We start from the raw sequence: 15,047 nt of genomic DNA, 5'->3' as shown, positions 1-15,047 counted from the left end.
GTTTACCTGCTTAACGGGTGAAAACACTAGAAAACACTATAATCATTTTCTTACTTTTTTAAAGCCTTTTACATGAAGTCATTTTGAATATTTTATCTGTCCTTATCTATTCTAATATGAAGCTAACTGTTTACTCATTCAATGTTTTCCAAAATAATAATTACCTACTGGTTTAATTTGAATTGTCATATTGGGGACTTTTTAGCTTAAGCTAATTTATGTGATACATTTGAATAAAAAGTTTAAATGACATGTTTGCTTTTTTGTCTTTAATATTTATGCTAATTTTTAGCTTTTTATGGATAACTCTGAGCTACTTTTTGCTAACTCACATTCGCTGATCCATTGGCCAGTATTTAAACCAAACTAAAAGCTTATTTTAACTTATTTTTATTGTTTGTTTTTTTCTGTTTTTTTTTTCTTTGCTAACTAACACAGTATAGCTAACTGTAGCTGGATTATTTGTGTGTTGTTTTCATAGTGCTTTCCAACTATGTGTGGGAACTCTAAAAAATATTCTTTTAATCTGCATGGTGTGGCCATATTAACATATTTAAACAGAGAAAAGAATTGTATTTTCCTCCACATTATTACAGTTTAATTTATTACAGGAGGAGCAGTTGGCCTCAAGGTGTGTTTGCTATAATGAAACCAGACTCCCTTAAAGGTTTAAAGATGTTAACGCCCTAACATTTGATCAAAAAGTTAATTGAACTTTTATAGAATTTTTTTTTTTACCTATTATTTTTGGCAATGTTCATTATTTAAGGTGCGATACCTCCTTCTACAGACGGGTGAACTCTACACAGATCATTATGACCCAACCTACTTCCAGCTTCCTGTCTTTATGTAAGAGTTCAGAGAATGCTTATGTAATGAAAGAGGGGTGGGGGGAGGGCGCCCTCCATAGGCTTCTCATCAGGAGAGAAGAAGAAGCAGCAGCAGCAGCAGCAGCAGCAGCAGCAGCAGCAGCAGCAGCAGCAGCAGCAGCAGCAGCATGAAAAAGAGGAGAAAGAGGTTCAAGCCTTAAAGACAGAAAAAATAAGAATAATGGTGTTTGGAAAGGAAGGCGATGTGTGTGTGGACAGAAATTAGAAGAAAAAAAAGTTAAAGAAAAAAGAGCAATAACAAAATTCCTCTCACTAATATTTCTGAAGGGAAAAAAATGTACATGGTCACGATTGAAAATGTTTTAAATAGTCAAACGGGATTTTGATTCAGCTGTGAAATTCAGCTTTCAGCATGTTAAGATAAAAATAAACTCAAATAAAACAAAACTAAACACAATTAAATAAAATTATATAAAATATAAAACATATGTTTAAACACATAAAAAATAAAATAAACTTTAGTAAGTAAAGAAGTAAGTAAAGAGTAAGTAAAGAAAGACTTGTCATGTCATTTTATAAAATAAAAAATGATCACATTTAATTTAAACAAATGTTTAAACACAAAAAATAAAATAAACTTAAGTAAAGAAAGACTTGTCATGTCATTGTCAATGTCATATCCAGCAATTATTTAAATGGACATTAAACTAAGTCAAACTGAAAAAAGTACAATTTAAATGGAGCTTATAAAAAAAACAGGCCAGAACCATGACACTCCTCCACGCTCCACTGAGTTTGGCTACATAAATATGGTTTTAACAACATGCTAACATGTTGACCCCTGGCTGATCCCAACATCCGTAATATTGTATTTTAAGTATATAAATTCATTTAAATGAATTGTTGCCAAATTAATTCATTTTGTTTTTGTAAGGATATTGTACGGGTGTGGACTTTATAAATCCACCGTATCCACATGCATTTATTTGACATTAAAATGACACATTTGTTGACATCAACATTACAAAAACTCCTGAATAAACAACAATCTGAAGGAGTGTCGTCTTTCCTGTCTGCTTCATAACCTGAATGAATGAAAGACACGGACCTCTATCCTCAGCCTCTGATCCCTGATTTGTTTCTAAAGGTGACCTACATCTAGTGTGTACGTGGGGGAGAGAGAGTGGGAGGTAATATGAACAAGCTTGTTAATTCAGCCAATAGGCAGTTTAACCTTAATCTCTTAAAGGTTTTGGGCAGATTTGATGAGGCTCAGCCGCGACGCTAAAACAGAACAGACGGAGAGATCGGAGCGAGGCCTCCTGGTTGAATTAGCTCTTTGATATTGATTTGGAGAGCACATGATAGCAGCAGATGACCGGCCTGATGAAAATGATGCTTTCAAGTGACCACAACAACAAGTTGATTATTAACGAGTGCCTTAAGCTGCTGTGAGATCAGCCAAGAACAGAAGCAGATGAATTGGGGTAAAAAGGAAGGCCTTTCTCACGGGGAGCGAGAGCTCGTTTTGTTTGGAGAGCAGATCCAACATTCGACCACAGAGTCTGATTATTATCTTGCCAGGAATTTATGCTCCAGGGTCAAAATTATTTGATAGAGCAATGAAAATAAAAAGTTTTAGTCCACAAACCCCTCAGCTGACTCTTTTTTTAATTAAGTGACTTTATTAAGTTTGGTTTTCTCTTTGGTATCATCCGACAAAACATTCTTCCCTTTATTAAGTTGTGTAAGAGATTTGGAAAAGATATGAAGACCTTCTCTGAAAACAGCTGCCTAACTTTCTTTCATTTACGGTACAGGTGTGAAAAACAGCTGCCTAACATTGGGGGACTTTCTTTCATTTACGGTACAGGTGTGAGTAGTGATGAGGGTTAGGTATGGGAGGATCGTTTTTAGAATGTTACGGTATGGTACAGTATGGTTTGGTACAGTATGGTATGGTATTGTGTCGTATGTTATGTTATGGTCTGGTCTGATATAATATGGTACGGTATGAAAGGCTAGGTTATAGTAGGGTTGGGTGGGTTAGTCAAAGGTAGGGTAGGCTAGAGTAATCTATGCCAGTGGTTTTCAAAGTGAGGACCACTTCCTCCTGGATGGCCGCCAGGGAGAACTAAGGGGTCCTCAGAAAATTGGAGGGGAAAAAAAACACATTATTTTAATTTTTTTTACAACTATTTGTCCTTAACTGTACAACACAAACCGCTTTATTGTCGGATTCTCAAGTAAAATAAACCGCTTTATTGTCGGATTCTCAAGTTTCTGATGGTACCTGAATGCACCTTGAAGGACAGCTGCAACCTCAGCATTAACAATGTCAAACTGTCTGTTTGTAAACGGGGTCCATGGGGTACATCGACGATGTCAAACTGTCTGTGGGTTTGTAAACGGGGTCCATGGGGTACATTATGCCCCAGTAGGGTAGGGTAGGGTAGGTAATAGTAAGGTAGCTTATTTTCCTACCTCATTCTCGTCCTTCATGGAGTCCACCAGCTCCATCACCTTCACAAAGTGTTGGCAGCGGACAGAATGATCAACAACATGTGTAGGAAGTGACTTGTGCTGCCAGTGTCTCCACTCCCACAGGGATAACTCTCTGGTCGGTCCTCTGTTTTTCTCCTGGTGGACGGAGGAAGTTATACATTTATAAAACATAAGGATTTCAGTCATACACAAAGTTAGTATCACTCAAACTAAATAGAAATACATATTTCAAATTTACATTGTAATGCATTCCAAACAAAACTTCTTCAGTCGTAGGTTTTTAATGAACTGGTCCTATCGTTTAATGGAAAAAAAAGACTTTTTAATTGAAGCAAAGACAGGGACACAAAAGGGTAAAAACCTCAGGTGGTGCTTCACCGGCGATGGACACAAAATGTGACTCCTTCAGAATTGGACGGGCTTCATTGTCCTCCAGCTTCATGGTCGACGCCCACAGAGAATATTCGGAGCTGTTGAGGAAGCCATCCGACGTTCTCCTGCCCTGCAGGACTAACGCAGTGGACATGTTATCTTAAGACTCAGTAGGTGACCATTCTCTCTAACCAATAATATTCGACCTTACTTAGGTTTTTAGGGTGAACCAGTGACGTGCGACCCTCAGTGTTCGACCGCCGTCCACCACCGGAGGACCTCTTTCTCTCCTGGTGGTCAAACTGTCCACAGGTGATGTGCATTTTATGCAGGGTGGGGTTGACTCCGTCGGGCAGCATGCGTGGACTGTTGGGGTACATGTGAAAACCACTGGTGTTGCCAATGATGGACTTGTACACGCTGCGTTTGTTGCTCTGGCTCTGATTGTACGTCTGAGGGAAACAAACCGTACGTTTGAGTACAGAGAACCAAACTCATCATGACCGTTATGTTTCGACACTGACCCTCTCTTCACGACCCTCAGCCAGGATGACAACGATGCGTCCGTGGCGTTTGCGTCCAGTGCGGCCCATGCGCTGCACCAGGCGAATGGGACTCTTCTGGGCGTCGAAGCAAACAATGAGGTCTACCTCCCCGATGTCCAGCCCTTCTTCACCCACACAGGTGGACACTAGCGTGTTAAAGCCCCCCTGACGGAACCTGTGCACCACCTGAAGTCCAAATGACAGAGAGAACAAAACAGAAAAGTCAAACTAAAAAAATCATGACAATTTAAAAAAAATGAGTCAGAGGCAGTTTTAAATATGGAGAAATAATAATAAAACACAGCCTGTCTGGTCTATTTTGATTCTACATGTACAGTACATGTGGGAACCACCACTGCAGTTATTACTCAGGCTGTCTGCATCAGGAAACTGCTACGTCAGAAAAGTCAACAGTGAAGTTTATGTACTAGATCGTCTCCACGTACTTCTCTTGGCTTCAAATTGTGCTTTAAATATTTTCACACACATCACACGACGGAGGGAAAATCTGTATACCAGTATCTAGGCCATATCACATGTTTGAACCCTTGTATTTTACCTCCAGCTGTTCCTTTTGCGTGAACCCTTTGACCCCCTTCCCTGCTGAAGCCTGACCCATAAAGGTCATGACCTTGATCTTCGGGGCATGGCGATTCAACATGTCAGCGATCTCCTGTACACTTTCCCGGAACGATGAGAAAATCATCACACGTGTGTTTTCTGTCCAGGGCAGAGGAAATATGTCTTTAAAATGTAGATTATATTAAATTTAATAAAATTGCACAAAACAACTCTAAACAACATTTTTAAAGTTGTAAACATACATCTAGCTTTTATATAGATTAACCACATTTAAACCAGAGCCTGGCTCTGCCTAATCACCGTTGTTGTCTGTGGAACGAAACCAGAGCCTGGCTCTGCTGTGACCGCCTAATCACCGTTGTTGTCTGTGGAACTCCCAGACCATCGGTTGAAATGCTGCAGCACCACTGACTCCAGTTTTTTCAGTTTGGGATGACTGTACATGAACGGCTCATCTGGACCTGGATGGATGAAGACAAACAAGTTGGTCTTTGCATCAAACCAAAAATCAAGTGTCAGAACTGTATCAATTATATAAACTGAGCTGTGAAAATTATTGCATTAATGCCAATAATTTGTTTGTGAAATGAATTACATTAAAAATCATACTTAAACATAATTTTCAATGTAAACCATTAATCATAATTAATCATGATTAATTACGATCCTAAAAATTAAACATTTGCCTCTGATTAATAAAACTAAAAATATTTCTCATATGACTTTGTTTATTTATTTATAATAAAAAAAAAGCTGCACACCAGCAGGTGGCCTCATAAACATTTGTTCCATATCATGATAGAGTTGAACAAAGATCGGAGTCCGCTGCAGCTCATTTCTTGCCCTGGTCATTTCTGAAAAAAAAAAAAAAAAAAACAGATATTCTCAAATCCAAATCATTCCAGGTGGAAAATGACAAAATGATGATGTAGAATGAAGAGGACCAACCTCGAGAACCATCCACGATTCCTTGGAGGTAAAAAAACAGTGAACGGAGCCCCATCTGCATCAGTAGCTCATAGCCATGATACAAACTGATACAGAGGGCAAAATCCCCCTCAAGCATTCCATGCTGTTGGCCCTGAGAAATAAAGAAACAGAAATGGTCACATTCAACAAGGCCTATATTTTGAATTAGGACACGTCAAAAATTGATTTTTTTTAAAATTTAAAGCACTTTAAGGATTTTAAGTTTTGGGTTTTTTTCCCAATTTTTTTGTAGAAATCCTACAACTACACAGAGATGTAACAAGGCTTGAATTATATTATCCGATGATGTGTGACATTAAATACACCACCCAACGTAATGCAACCCTTCACAAATAACAGATTGCCTGCCTTGATGTTTGGTTGTGGGTTTTTGCGAAACTGGTCCCTGGCCAGTATCAGCTGGTACTTGGAGAGAGTCCTCAGGTCCTTCTGAGCCATCGCTCGGCTCTGGACCAGACGTGACATGAATTTCTGCAGCACCTGTATGGAAGGAGTAACACACACATTGGTTATGTGGGTCACCAATAATTGATCATTTCCTGTGTTACTGGATAGTGGAGCTGACATCCTGCAGCAACAACCCGACTACATGCATCTGCACACACTTTGTGCGATGACTTGGAGACGCAGATGGTCCTTTGTCACTCAGGCTGTCTGGGCAAATTGAAAAGAGTCCTATTTCAACAGGAGGCACTGAACGGCACCAATGTGTTGGGGATTTATTGTCACTCACTCTGTCTTTTTTTATTCAGAAAGGTACGAAGAAATGGAGGCAGTTTATGAAAAACACTATCTTTAAAACGTCCATTCACTCCTACAGATAATGACAGGTCAGGTCATTACATTTCCATTTCAGCTGCTTGAAGCTGCTGCCTTGGAAACTGAACAGAATAATAGGCTTCTCTGAAAAGATGAAGTAGACTCACTAGTAATTGGTTTTGTTTTGAATTGTAAGTGGTGGTCACGTTATGAAATGCACAAAAAAGAATACGTTTAAGGTGCAAAAAGTAGGACACCGCCTGTAAGCTGTAGAAAAACAGCTTTATGTAATTCGACATTCACGGGTGTAGAAAGAAAACAAAAACCCATTGATAAGAGTTCCCGCAAATAAAATGACAACAATAATGGAATTTAATTGGATAAGAGTTATGAAATCCTGACATTTTTATAATGACACATTGAAAATGACCAACAGGCAATAATTGAAAATAATTTTAATATTCTCCATGAGGGTCAACCAAGAACTATTTGTCAGAGGTAGATATATAAGACGACCTCAGAGCTTATAAAGACAAAAGCAAAGGCTCTTATAACAGCCATTAATTCCACTGACCTTTTCTATACGTCTGCAGCTTTAACACCAACACTATGGAATCGACCCAGTTTTCATTGCAACAAGAACGTTTTAACCCCGGCACTGATTACCTGAATTGGGACCGATTAAACCAAAAATTATAAAATTTACATTAACATTTTTTAGAATAAAAAAAATAATCGTGAAATAATGTAAATAAAAAAACATATTTAAGTCACGCCAGAGTATAGGTCGCACCAGCCAATGGATGAAAACACAAGATGAAAGTTACAAAAGTAACAGATACAAGCTAGAGTGCCCACTAGAGGTTGTCAGTGTGAAAATAAGAAACATGAAATTATATATTTTAATATATAAGTCGCACCTGAGTATAAATCACAAACCCAGCCAAAGAATGAAAAATAAAGTGCGACTTATAGTCCGGAAAATATGGTACAATAAATTATAGTATATATTATACTATATTTTATATAGTAGTAATATACTACAGTAATACTAGATGAAACTAATTTCAATTAAATAGTAAGAGCATCATCGAATGGTAATAATCAGGACTGTCAAATTACCTGTGAAATCAATTACTTAAGATAACTCACAAGGAGATTACTCATTTTTTACCTGCTGTAAAAAAATGTTGTCATATGTAGAAATTCTTTTAGATTAATCATCATTAGTTGTGAATAAATGTGGTCACGATTATCATTGAGTAATCTGATTAAAATCTTTAACCCTTTGACGTCCATGAAACTAATGACATTTAAAAATGGGTTAAAAGTCTGTTTTAATCTCTGAAAGTTTATTCCTGGTAAACACTATTAAAAAATAAGATACATAAAAAAATTAAAATGTATTTTTGGGTTGGTAGAAAAAGAGAAATCCTAATTTTTACACCTCAGTTTCTAAGGAAACAGGGATCAGAGTTAAAAAGACAATACGGTTGTTAATCTCATTATTTTGAAACACTGTCACTTTTTCGTCTTTGTGTGAATGAGCTGTACATGCTCTACTACTATTATGATATTTTAAAGTACACAATGGGTAAGTACATGGCTCTCTCAGAGCTTTTCAATTGTCATGCTTCTTTCTGTGAGCAGCTGCCAAATTATCAGGCCAAAGGAAGCCTGCAGGGCTCCAATCAAACGTTCCAGCCTCAGGAGTTCACCACTTCAACACCGACCCATTCACGCCTCCAAATCACCAATGGCTGATAAACAACACAACACCAACACTGCCATTCTTCTTCTGCGTCTTTACCAACAGGTGGTGCACAAAGTGGGCCTGTGTTTACAGCTCTGAGGGGCAGATTACAGGAGATTACAGGGGACCAGATTAGTGAGGACAAAGTCCGTCTGGAGTGAAGGTGGAAAGGATCAACACAATGAAGGAAAAGTCTGGCAGACTGTTGATCAGTCATTTGCGTTTCCAAAAAACAAAACAAAAAAACATTGTTATTCAAGCAGTTTTTTTTACAACCAGTTCCTGGTGCATTTGGATGATGGAAACTCCAAACTTTATTTATTGAATCATTTAGAGAACTTAATTAAAATTACGCAACATCAAGGATGACAAAACGGCATTAAATAAACACAATTATGATAACAGGATGAGTAGCAGGACACGGTTCATCAGATGAGAATTCAAACTTCAACTGTACTGACCAGGATAGGCAAATAAGTGATGAAGGAGTGTAGTATATGAACAACAATGGATAAATACCATTTCAAGCACACAATAATTATCAAGTTTGTTTTACCAACTACTTGCAATGCCTTTTCAAGCACTAATTGAATTATTAATTCTACTGAGGGGCAGTTAATGGCATTGTGGAGCAGCTTGATTTTTTTTAAACCTTTAAAATAACTTTCAAATTTAAGCAGATGAAGGAAAGGAGAGGTGAGAAAGGACAGGGCAAGAGACAAGACGAGACATGAGAAGCGTGAAGGACAGGAGAGGAGAGATGTGGAGGAGAGAGATCAAAATGTCAGCATCACCGCCTGAGCCTTAGTGATAAAGACGCGCCGGTGCGTCCAGCTGATTGGCTGAATGAAGTGACAGAGAGAAAAAAACAAAAAGCCAGTAGCCAGCTATAAATAACTGAAACTACACTCAGATGAACTCTAGCTCCTGTATGGCAACATCACAAAGAACTTAATGACCATGTTCGTGTGTGGTGTGTGCGTGTGAGTGACAGCAGCTCATCATTAACAAGGAGAACATCTTAATGAAAGAAAGTAGAGAAGGCTACGTACCAAACAGAGGTGTTATTTCAAATGTTTGCCTCGTCAGGACAAATGTACAGTGGGTGCTCTTAGAAACGTTGTTGAAGGAAAGATCACATCCAGCCATGCAGAGAACCTATTAACCCCACCATCCTACAGGGATTTCTATGGGTTTACATCTTTGCATTTACATTTAAAAAAATCACATACACTATATGCACATGTACACACATGTACAGCATACACACACACACAGAGAGACAGGATTATGTAACAGCCTCCTTCTACGTGCATGCTGAAGGCTGCCCCATGGTGGTTTGCTGCTGCAGGAACACAGACCAGACAAACCCCGTCTGCTCTGTCCTGGGATCACAAGTTCACGTTTGTTTAATGTGCCCTTGATCTTGTCAGGGTATTTGGAACTCATTAAGGTGCCATTAAAGGACTGTTTGCTGGGCTGGACTAATAGGCAGGAAAAGAATGTTCCAGAGCCAATAACACAAAAGTCAAATATTTGACACCGCAGTTTGGTCTATTGTCCGCAGGTTTTGTCTTTATCTCGTGCCAACTATTCTATGCGGCTAAGACTAACCAATAGTCAAATGAAAACACAATGCTATTCACAACATCACACCCTCCACGCGCTCTCTAGTAAACTGAAATAACCCAATGAAAAAAGAAAGACAATGAAGAAATGTAGGTGTCCAATATTAACCAAATGTATGATTATTATAAGTAGTAGTAGTAATAATAGCTATAATTATTCATATTATTATCATTTCTTTATAATAAAGGTGAACTTTTTTTTTACGTTTAATTTTTTTTGTAATTCCCTGATCACTTAGATCCCATCCCATCCCATTAGATCCCATGCTAATTCAACCCAGGATTGGGTTGAATTAGTGTTTATTTTCAACTGACTAACATAGTAACTCTGGATTTGTTAACCTGTTTTTAATTATTAAACAGAGCACAATTATTGCATTGTTCTTTTTCATTTTATTTTCATCTCAATATCTTATATCTCAGAAAGTTATAACACTAACGTAACCATACGTTGTGTTTTGTGTGGATTTTATTTCTATTAACGTTTCAATGAACTGTAATCATTATCTGATGAGGAACAATGTGAGCCTTTCTCAAATCTGTATTTCCAGTTCTAAATACCGGCTTTGCTGCTCTACACGCCACTGTGTCCCCAGGCAAGAAACTTTAAATGGTGTCTTCTGTTTCTCCCATGTTCAAAGAGAAGTGTTGTTTTTCATAAACCTCAGAGATGATCTGAAAGATAAACCCCAGCTTTTTTTTTGCAAAACTCAGAACAGATTATTTACCAGTAACAGGCATGTGACATTGGAAACATACTTAATTCAAATATCCTATCCTTTAATAGACTTGGATTTATTTTTCCACCTTGTTGTGTTGATCTTATATGTCTGCTTAAATGCCTAGACTTCTCGGTGAAGTGATTGGCTGGCTATATATTTGCCTTTAACGAAGTTGTCATGGTGTACTTAATAAAAGGAAAGAACATCGAAGTCGAGGTTTCTGACGTCCTTCCTTCAGTCGTTGTCAGGGTGCTGTGAATCAGGGCTGGGGTCTCTGTTATTTATCTTCAGAAGTAGTAAAGTGGGCGGGGCGGTGCATGGTCACGTGGTGTTCGCCTCGTCTATAAACAGCACATACACCTCAGGCGAAACATACGATTGTCATGAGCTGCTCCGTACGACCGCGATACTTTTAAAGAAATAAGTAGACATATAAAGTGTACTTTAAGAACGTAGAATGACTCGTTAACATATACTGTGACACAACTGGGGTGAATATGAACAAACGCGTGCACTGAGCGCTTTCCTGGTCAGTAAGTAACGGTCGTAACTGTCCGACGGAGAAATTCGTTTTTGAAAAACGTAAACGTCGACTAGAAGCTGGACGCCTGTTTCATTTAGGTCCTCCATTATAAATTACATTATATTCCTCGTTAAATACTCGCTTATACGAACGACAATGGACAGGGGTGGCTGTCAAATGAATGGCGGTGGTGGTGGTCGTGTGGGAGACGACAGGGAGACGGACCGAGGCGGGATGATCACACTGGAAGACCTGGAGTCTTTCGCCGAAGACCAGCTGTCAGACTCCGGCAACGGCAGCTTGGAAGAAGAAGGAGAGGGGATGGAAGAGGACGACGACCGACTGCTGCATTATTGGCAGGACGTAGCCAGAGGACACCAAGTGGAAGTTGCTCAAGGTAAAAAAACAAAACAAAACACGCACGGCCATATGTCGTGAGACATACAGTGCGTGTAGTATTTTGTCTTTATTGGAAAGTATAACTCGAATATTTTTGTCCTTAACAAGTGCTATAAGTGAGTGACTTTTTCACCAGAAAAGTTATCAAAGTAGCAGCGACAGGTTAACTAGTTTAAAGTTGTTCTCAACTCCTAGAATGCATACATTCCCCGTGTGTACATTGACCCAGTTTCCAGAGGAGGAACAGAGTCATACCCGTTTCAGCCATGTCAACAGGTCTACTGCCTGTAGTACAGACTCGTCGTTGACTTCATGCTGTCGAACTGTGACAAGGTTCAAACAAATGATTAAAAAAAAACCCTGAAAGTGGAGGGATAAATACAACTTTTGGTTGCCTAAATTTTGACACCTCTTGTTGCTACTTTATTATTGTACTGCAAACCATTTCTGGTTTAGTTGGTAAATACTTTACTATACTTTAAATACTTTGGAATCATATTGTTTAAGTCATGTTTGTCGACCAATTTAGATTCAATTTGAAATTGATGTAGTCGTGGCAAATGTTGATCCTCTTGTCCTTTGGTTTTGGCCACCAATTTAGGATATTCAAGTTACCGTCATAATGATGCTTCAAAAATGTAAAGTATTTTTAAGTAATATTATCAAATAAATGCCAATGATCCAGTCCTTACTTCTTACTAGATAAGTTTAAAACATTTTAGTAAATACAGGTCCGAAAAAGCATTTTGCGACATTGCAATATGATAGTTTTCGATTCTCAAGTATCGATAAAACCTCTTATGGGATTTTTTACAAAAAATCTTTGTATTGTCCTTAAACCTACATGACTTCATGAATTAAACATTTTCAAAAATGTTCCCTTTGTGGAGACGTCCTATTTGACATACAAAAAAAATTGCTTTTTTGTAAAATACTCTTCATATTAATTTGTATTGGTTTTATTACCAAACATGAAGCTGTCTATTGTCCAAAAGGCAGTTGATTATTTGTGTGGCTTTGGTCTAATAGATCTGCAAAAATGTTCTCCAAATATTCAAGTAACATTAAGTTACATTGCTACGAAAGGAAATTAATTTAAAAATAAGTTTGGCTGTTTCTACGTCACAGCAGATGACTGTGTTTTATTAACGTGTTCACTGAGGATCACAGGGTAAGACAGACATTAGGATGAAAAGACAATGTGTTGGTGATTATATGTCATCTTTTACTTGTAGCCTGTGTGGAGTAATGTCAGGACTGCATATCACAAATGTTCAGTGACTATGAAATAAAAATTTAAAGTGTTGGTGATGTACCTTTTGACTAGGTAGCAGGCACAAAGTCTGCATTTAAATTCTAAATCAGTGTTTATTTTAACATTTTAAATTAGCTGAGAAACACAAAAAATAAGAGGAGAATGGGTGACTGACATTTTTGAGAGATTTTTGTGCACAGAAGTCTTCCTGTTTCCACATGAATCCTGCTCATTACTCCACAATTACACTTCAAAAGGAACATGTAGATAATTTTCTAACATTTAATTTTGGTAATGCCCTGAGGAGCCTATATTTCAAATTGCCATACATCCAGATGTTACATGCAGCCGTCGATGTCAACATCAGTTTTTTGTTGTTTTCTTTTTTAACCAAGAACCTTCTATGAGCGCACAGACCAGGGCAATAAACAGATTCAGGCTAAATTTCAACACTTTTACGGCAGGATTTTTATATCATGCTGTACAATTCCAAATCCATTTGTTAAACATAAAATTGTTTTGTTTTCATTCAATTTGTTTTGTGTAAATGGATTGGCTGGGTTGTTTGTTACAAATACGATGTTGTCTGGAGGAGATATTTACAGAGGCTCATTGTAAAATGAATGAGGTCAAAGCAGCAGATTTGGTCAGCTGTTTTGGATTTGTGAAAGCCTTGTTGTCTGTAAACAAGATGGAGTTTATGGTAAAAAGAAATTAGACCATATAGGCAAGAACATAATTAAATAAAAAAAGGCAAAACATTTTCAACCCAGTGTGTTTTACTAAAAACAACCAGTGGTCTTTCCTTCATCCCCATGTCTGTTCTGATCTAGATAAAGATAAACAAGTTAAGTACTTGTTTTTGGTCGATCGACTTGTTTTGGTTGATTTACAATCCAGTACGAGGTAGAAACACAGTGTTGACTTGGCTTGTCAACGGGTCTGTGTCAACGTGTCTGTTCTGTGTTACAGGGCTGCGTACTTTGGGTGTGTGAACAGAACATGTCAGCATGTGTAGATAATAACTGTACTCTTGACTGTACCTGTTGACTGTATCCCCACCATCAACAAATACCGTAAAGTTTGTGTCAGATGTTATAAACATTTTTAGATTTTTTTTTATGGACATTAGTGATGTGTGAAGTTTGTGTCAGATGTTATAATTAAACATTTTTAGATTTTTTTTTTATGGACATTAGTGATGTGTAAAGGGACATCTTTTTCAGTTATTAGAGTACAGGTAGGTCAAGTGTAAATACAAAACATCACGCACGTGTTTCATACAAACTTTTTCAAAATTTAAACATGATTTCTGTTGACAGTTTAATTTCCTTTTTCCTTTTTTTTTTAAATTCTTACAGATATGTCTGAGCCCATTCAGCAGCTGAGCACCAACAACCAAGGACGCAGCCACAGGCAGCAAGTCCCTTTCACTCTGCTTACACGAAAAGAAAAGGTATAAATAAATAAACCAAAATAAATTTTATAGACAAATATTTTCTCATGTCTTCATTGTTGGAAAGAGGAAACTCCACTGATTCCAATAAACAAATAAAAAATGGCCACATTTTTGCTCTAAAAATCTTTCTTTTTGTCTACCTAGACACACCAATTGTAGCTTTGCTGCTGCTTTGCAGCAACATTGAGGTAATTTTAGCCAGCTATTAACATCTGCATGTCTCTTGCTACGTATACATGACCAGCAGTCAGGACCCTCTAAAGGGGAGCATCGAAACAAAACAGCACTAATTGGCTTAACTTGAGTTAATTACATCATTAAAACCTGGCAAACAACCTTGTTAAACGAAGGACAATCATGGTTGTATTCTCAGAGCAGGTTGAAGTGCCACGTGAGACACGTGTACAGCTGGTGCTCCTTGTACAGATGTCTGTGTACTGGTGAATCAATACTACGTGTTTATTACAAATGAAAACTTGATTGAAGTAGTGGAATCAGCTGATATTTGTTCAACAGTGTAGTATCACTCTATACTGTACTCTACAGCTATTAGATATCAACCACCGTCTGCACATTCTAACGTCATAGTAATAATATCAAACAATATTTACATGCAGCAGCAGACAGTACAGACATCAAACACGGTGGAACTAAGTTTATATCTGCACCTGCCACTAGAGCGCTGAGGAGTTACCAACCATTCTGAACAGTTAATCCAGTTCAAT

At 37.8% G+C, this 15,047-nt stretch overlaps 2 protein-coding genes across 2 annotated transcripts in view; one reads left to right on the top strand and one right to left on the bottom strand.

The window, feature by feature from the left end:
* The window catches only part of fancm (FA complementation group M), a 31,483-nt gene that overhangs the window by 9,799 nt on the left and 6,637 nt on the right, over window positions 1–15,047 (bottom strand). The window contains exons 5-13 of the mRNA XM_008308840.3: window positions 6,173–6,304; window positions 5,783–5,915; window positions 5,596–5,688; window positions 5,191–5,295; window positions 4,812–4,972; window positions 4,232–4,438; window positions 3,919–4,159; window positions 3,697–3,845; window positions 3,315–3,470 (exon numbers count right to left, since the gene is read on the bottom strand). Of these exons, the coding sequence (XP_008307062.1) occupies window positions 3,315–3,470; window positions 3,697–3,845; window positions 3,919–4,159; window positions 4,232–4,438; window positions 4,812–4,972; window positions 5,191–5,295; window positions 5,596–5,688; window positions 5,783–5,915; window positions 6,173–6,304 (1,377 nt within the window). The remainder of the gene's footprint in view (window positions 1–3,314; window positions 3,471–3,696; window positions 3,846–3,918; window positions 4,160–4,231; window positions 4,439–4,811; window positions 4,973–5,190; window positions 5,296–5,595; window positions 5,689–5,782; window positions 5,916–6,172; window positions 6,305–15,047) is intronic.
* The window catches only part of soul3 (heme-binding protein soul3), a 6,365-nt gene continuing 1,663 nt past the window's right edge, over window positions 10,346–15,047 (top strand). The window contains exons 1-2 of the mRNA XM_008308829.3: window positions 10,346–11,606; window positions 14,225–14,319. Of these exons, the coding sequence (XP_008307051.1) occupies window positions 11,366–11,606; window positions 14,225–14,319 (336 nt within the window). The 5' untranslated portion in view covers window positions 10,346–11,365. The remainder of the gene's footprint in view (window positions 11,607–14,224; window positions 14,320–15,047) is intronic.

This window comes from Cynoglossus semilaevis, chromosome 1, assembly GCF_000523025.1.
Source record: "Cynoglossus semilaevis isolate Cse_v1.0 chromosome 1, Cse_v1.0, whole genome shotgun sequence".
NCBI lineage: Eukaryota > Metazoa > Chordata > Actinopteri > Pleuronectiformes > Cynoglossidae > Cynoglossus > Cynoglossus semilaevis.
Note: the sequence above shows the minus strand (reverse complement) of the source record. Positions and strands in the feature narration are given on the sequence as shown.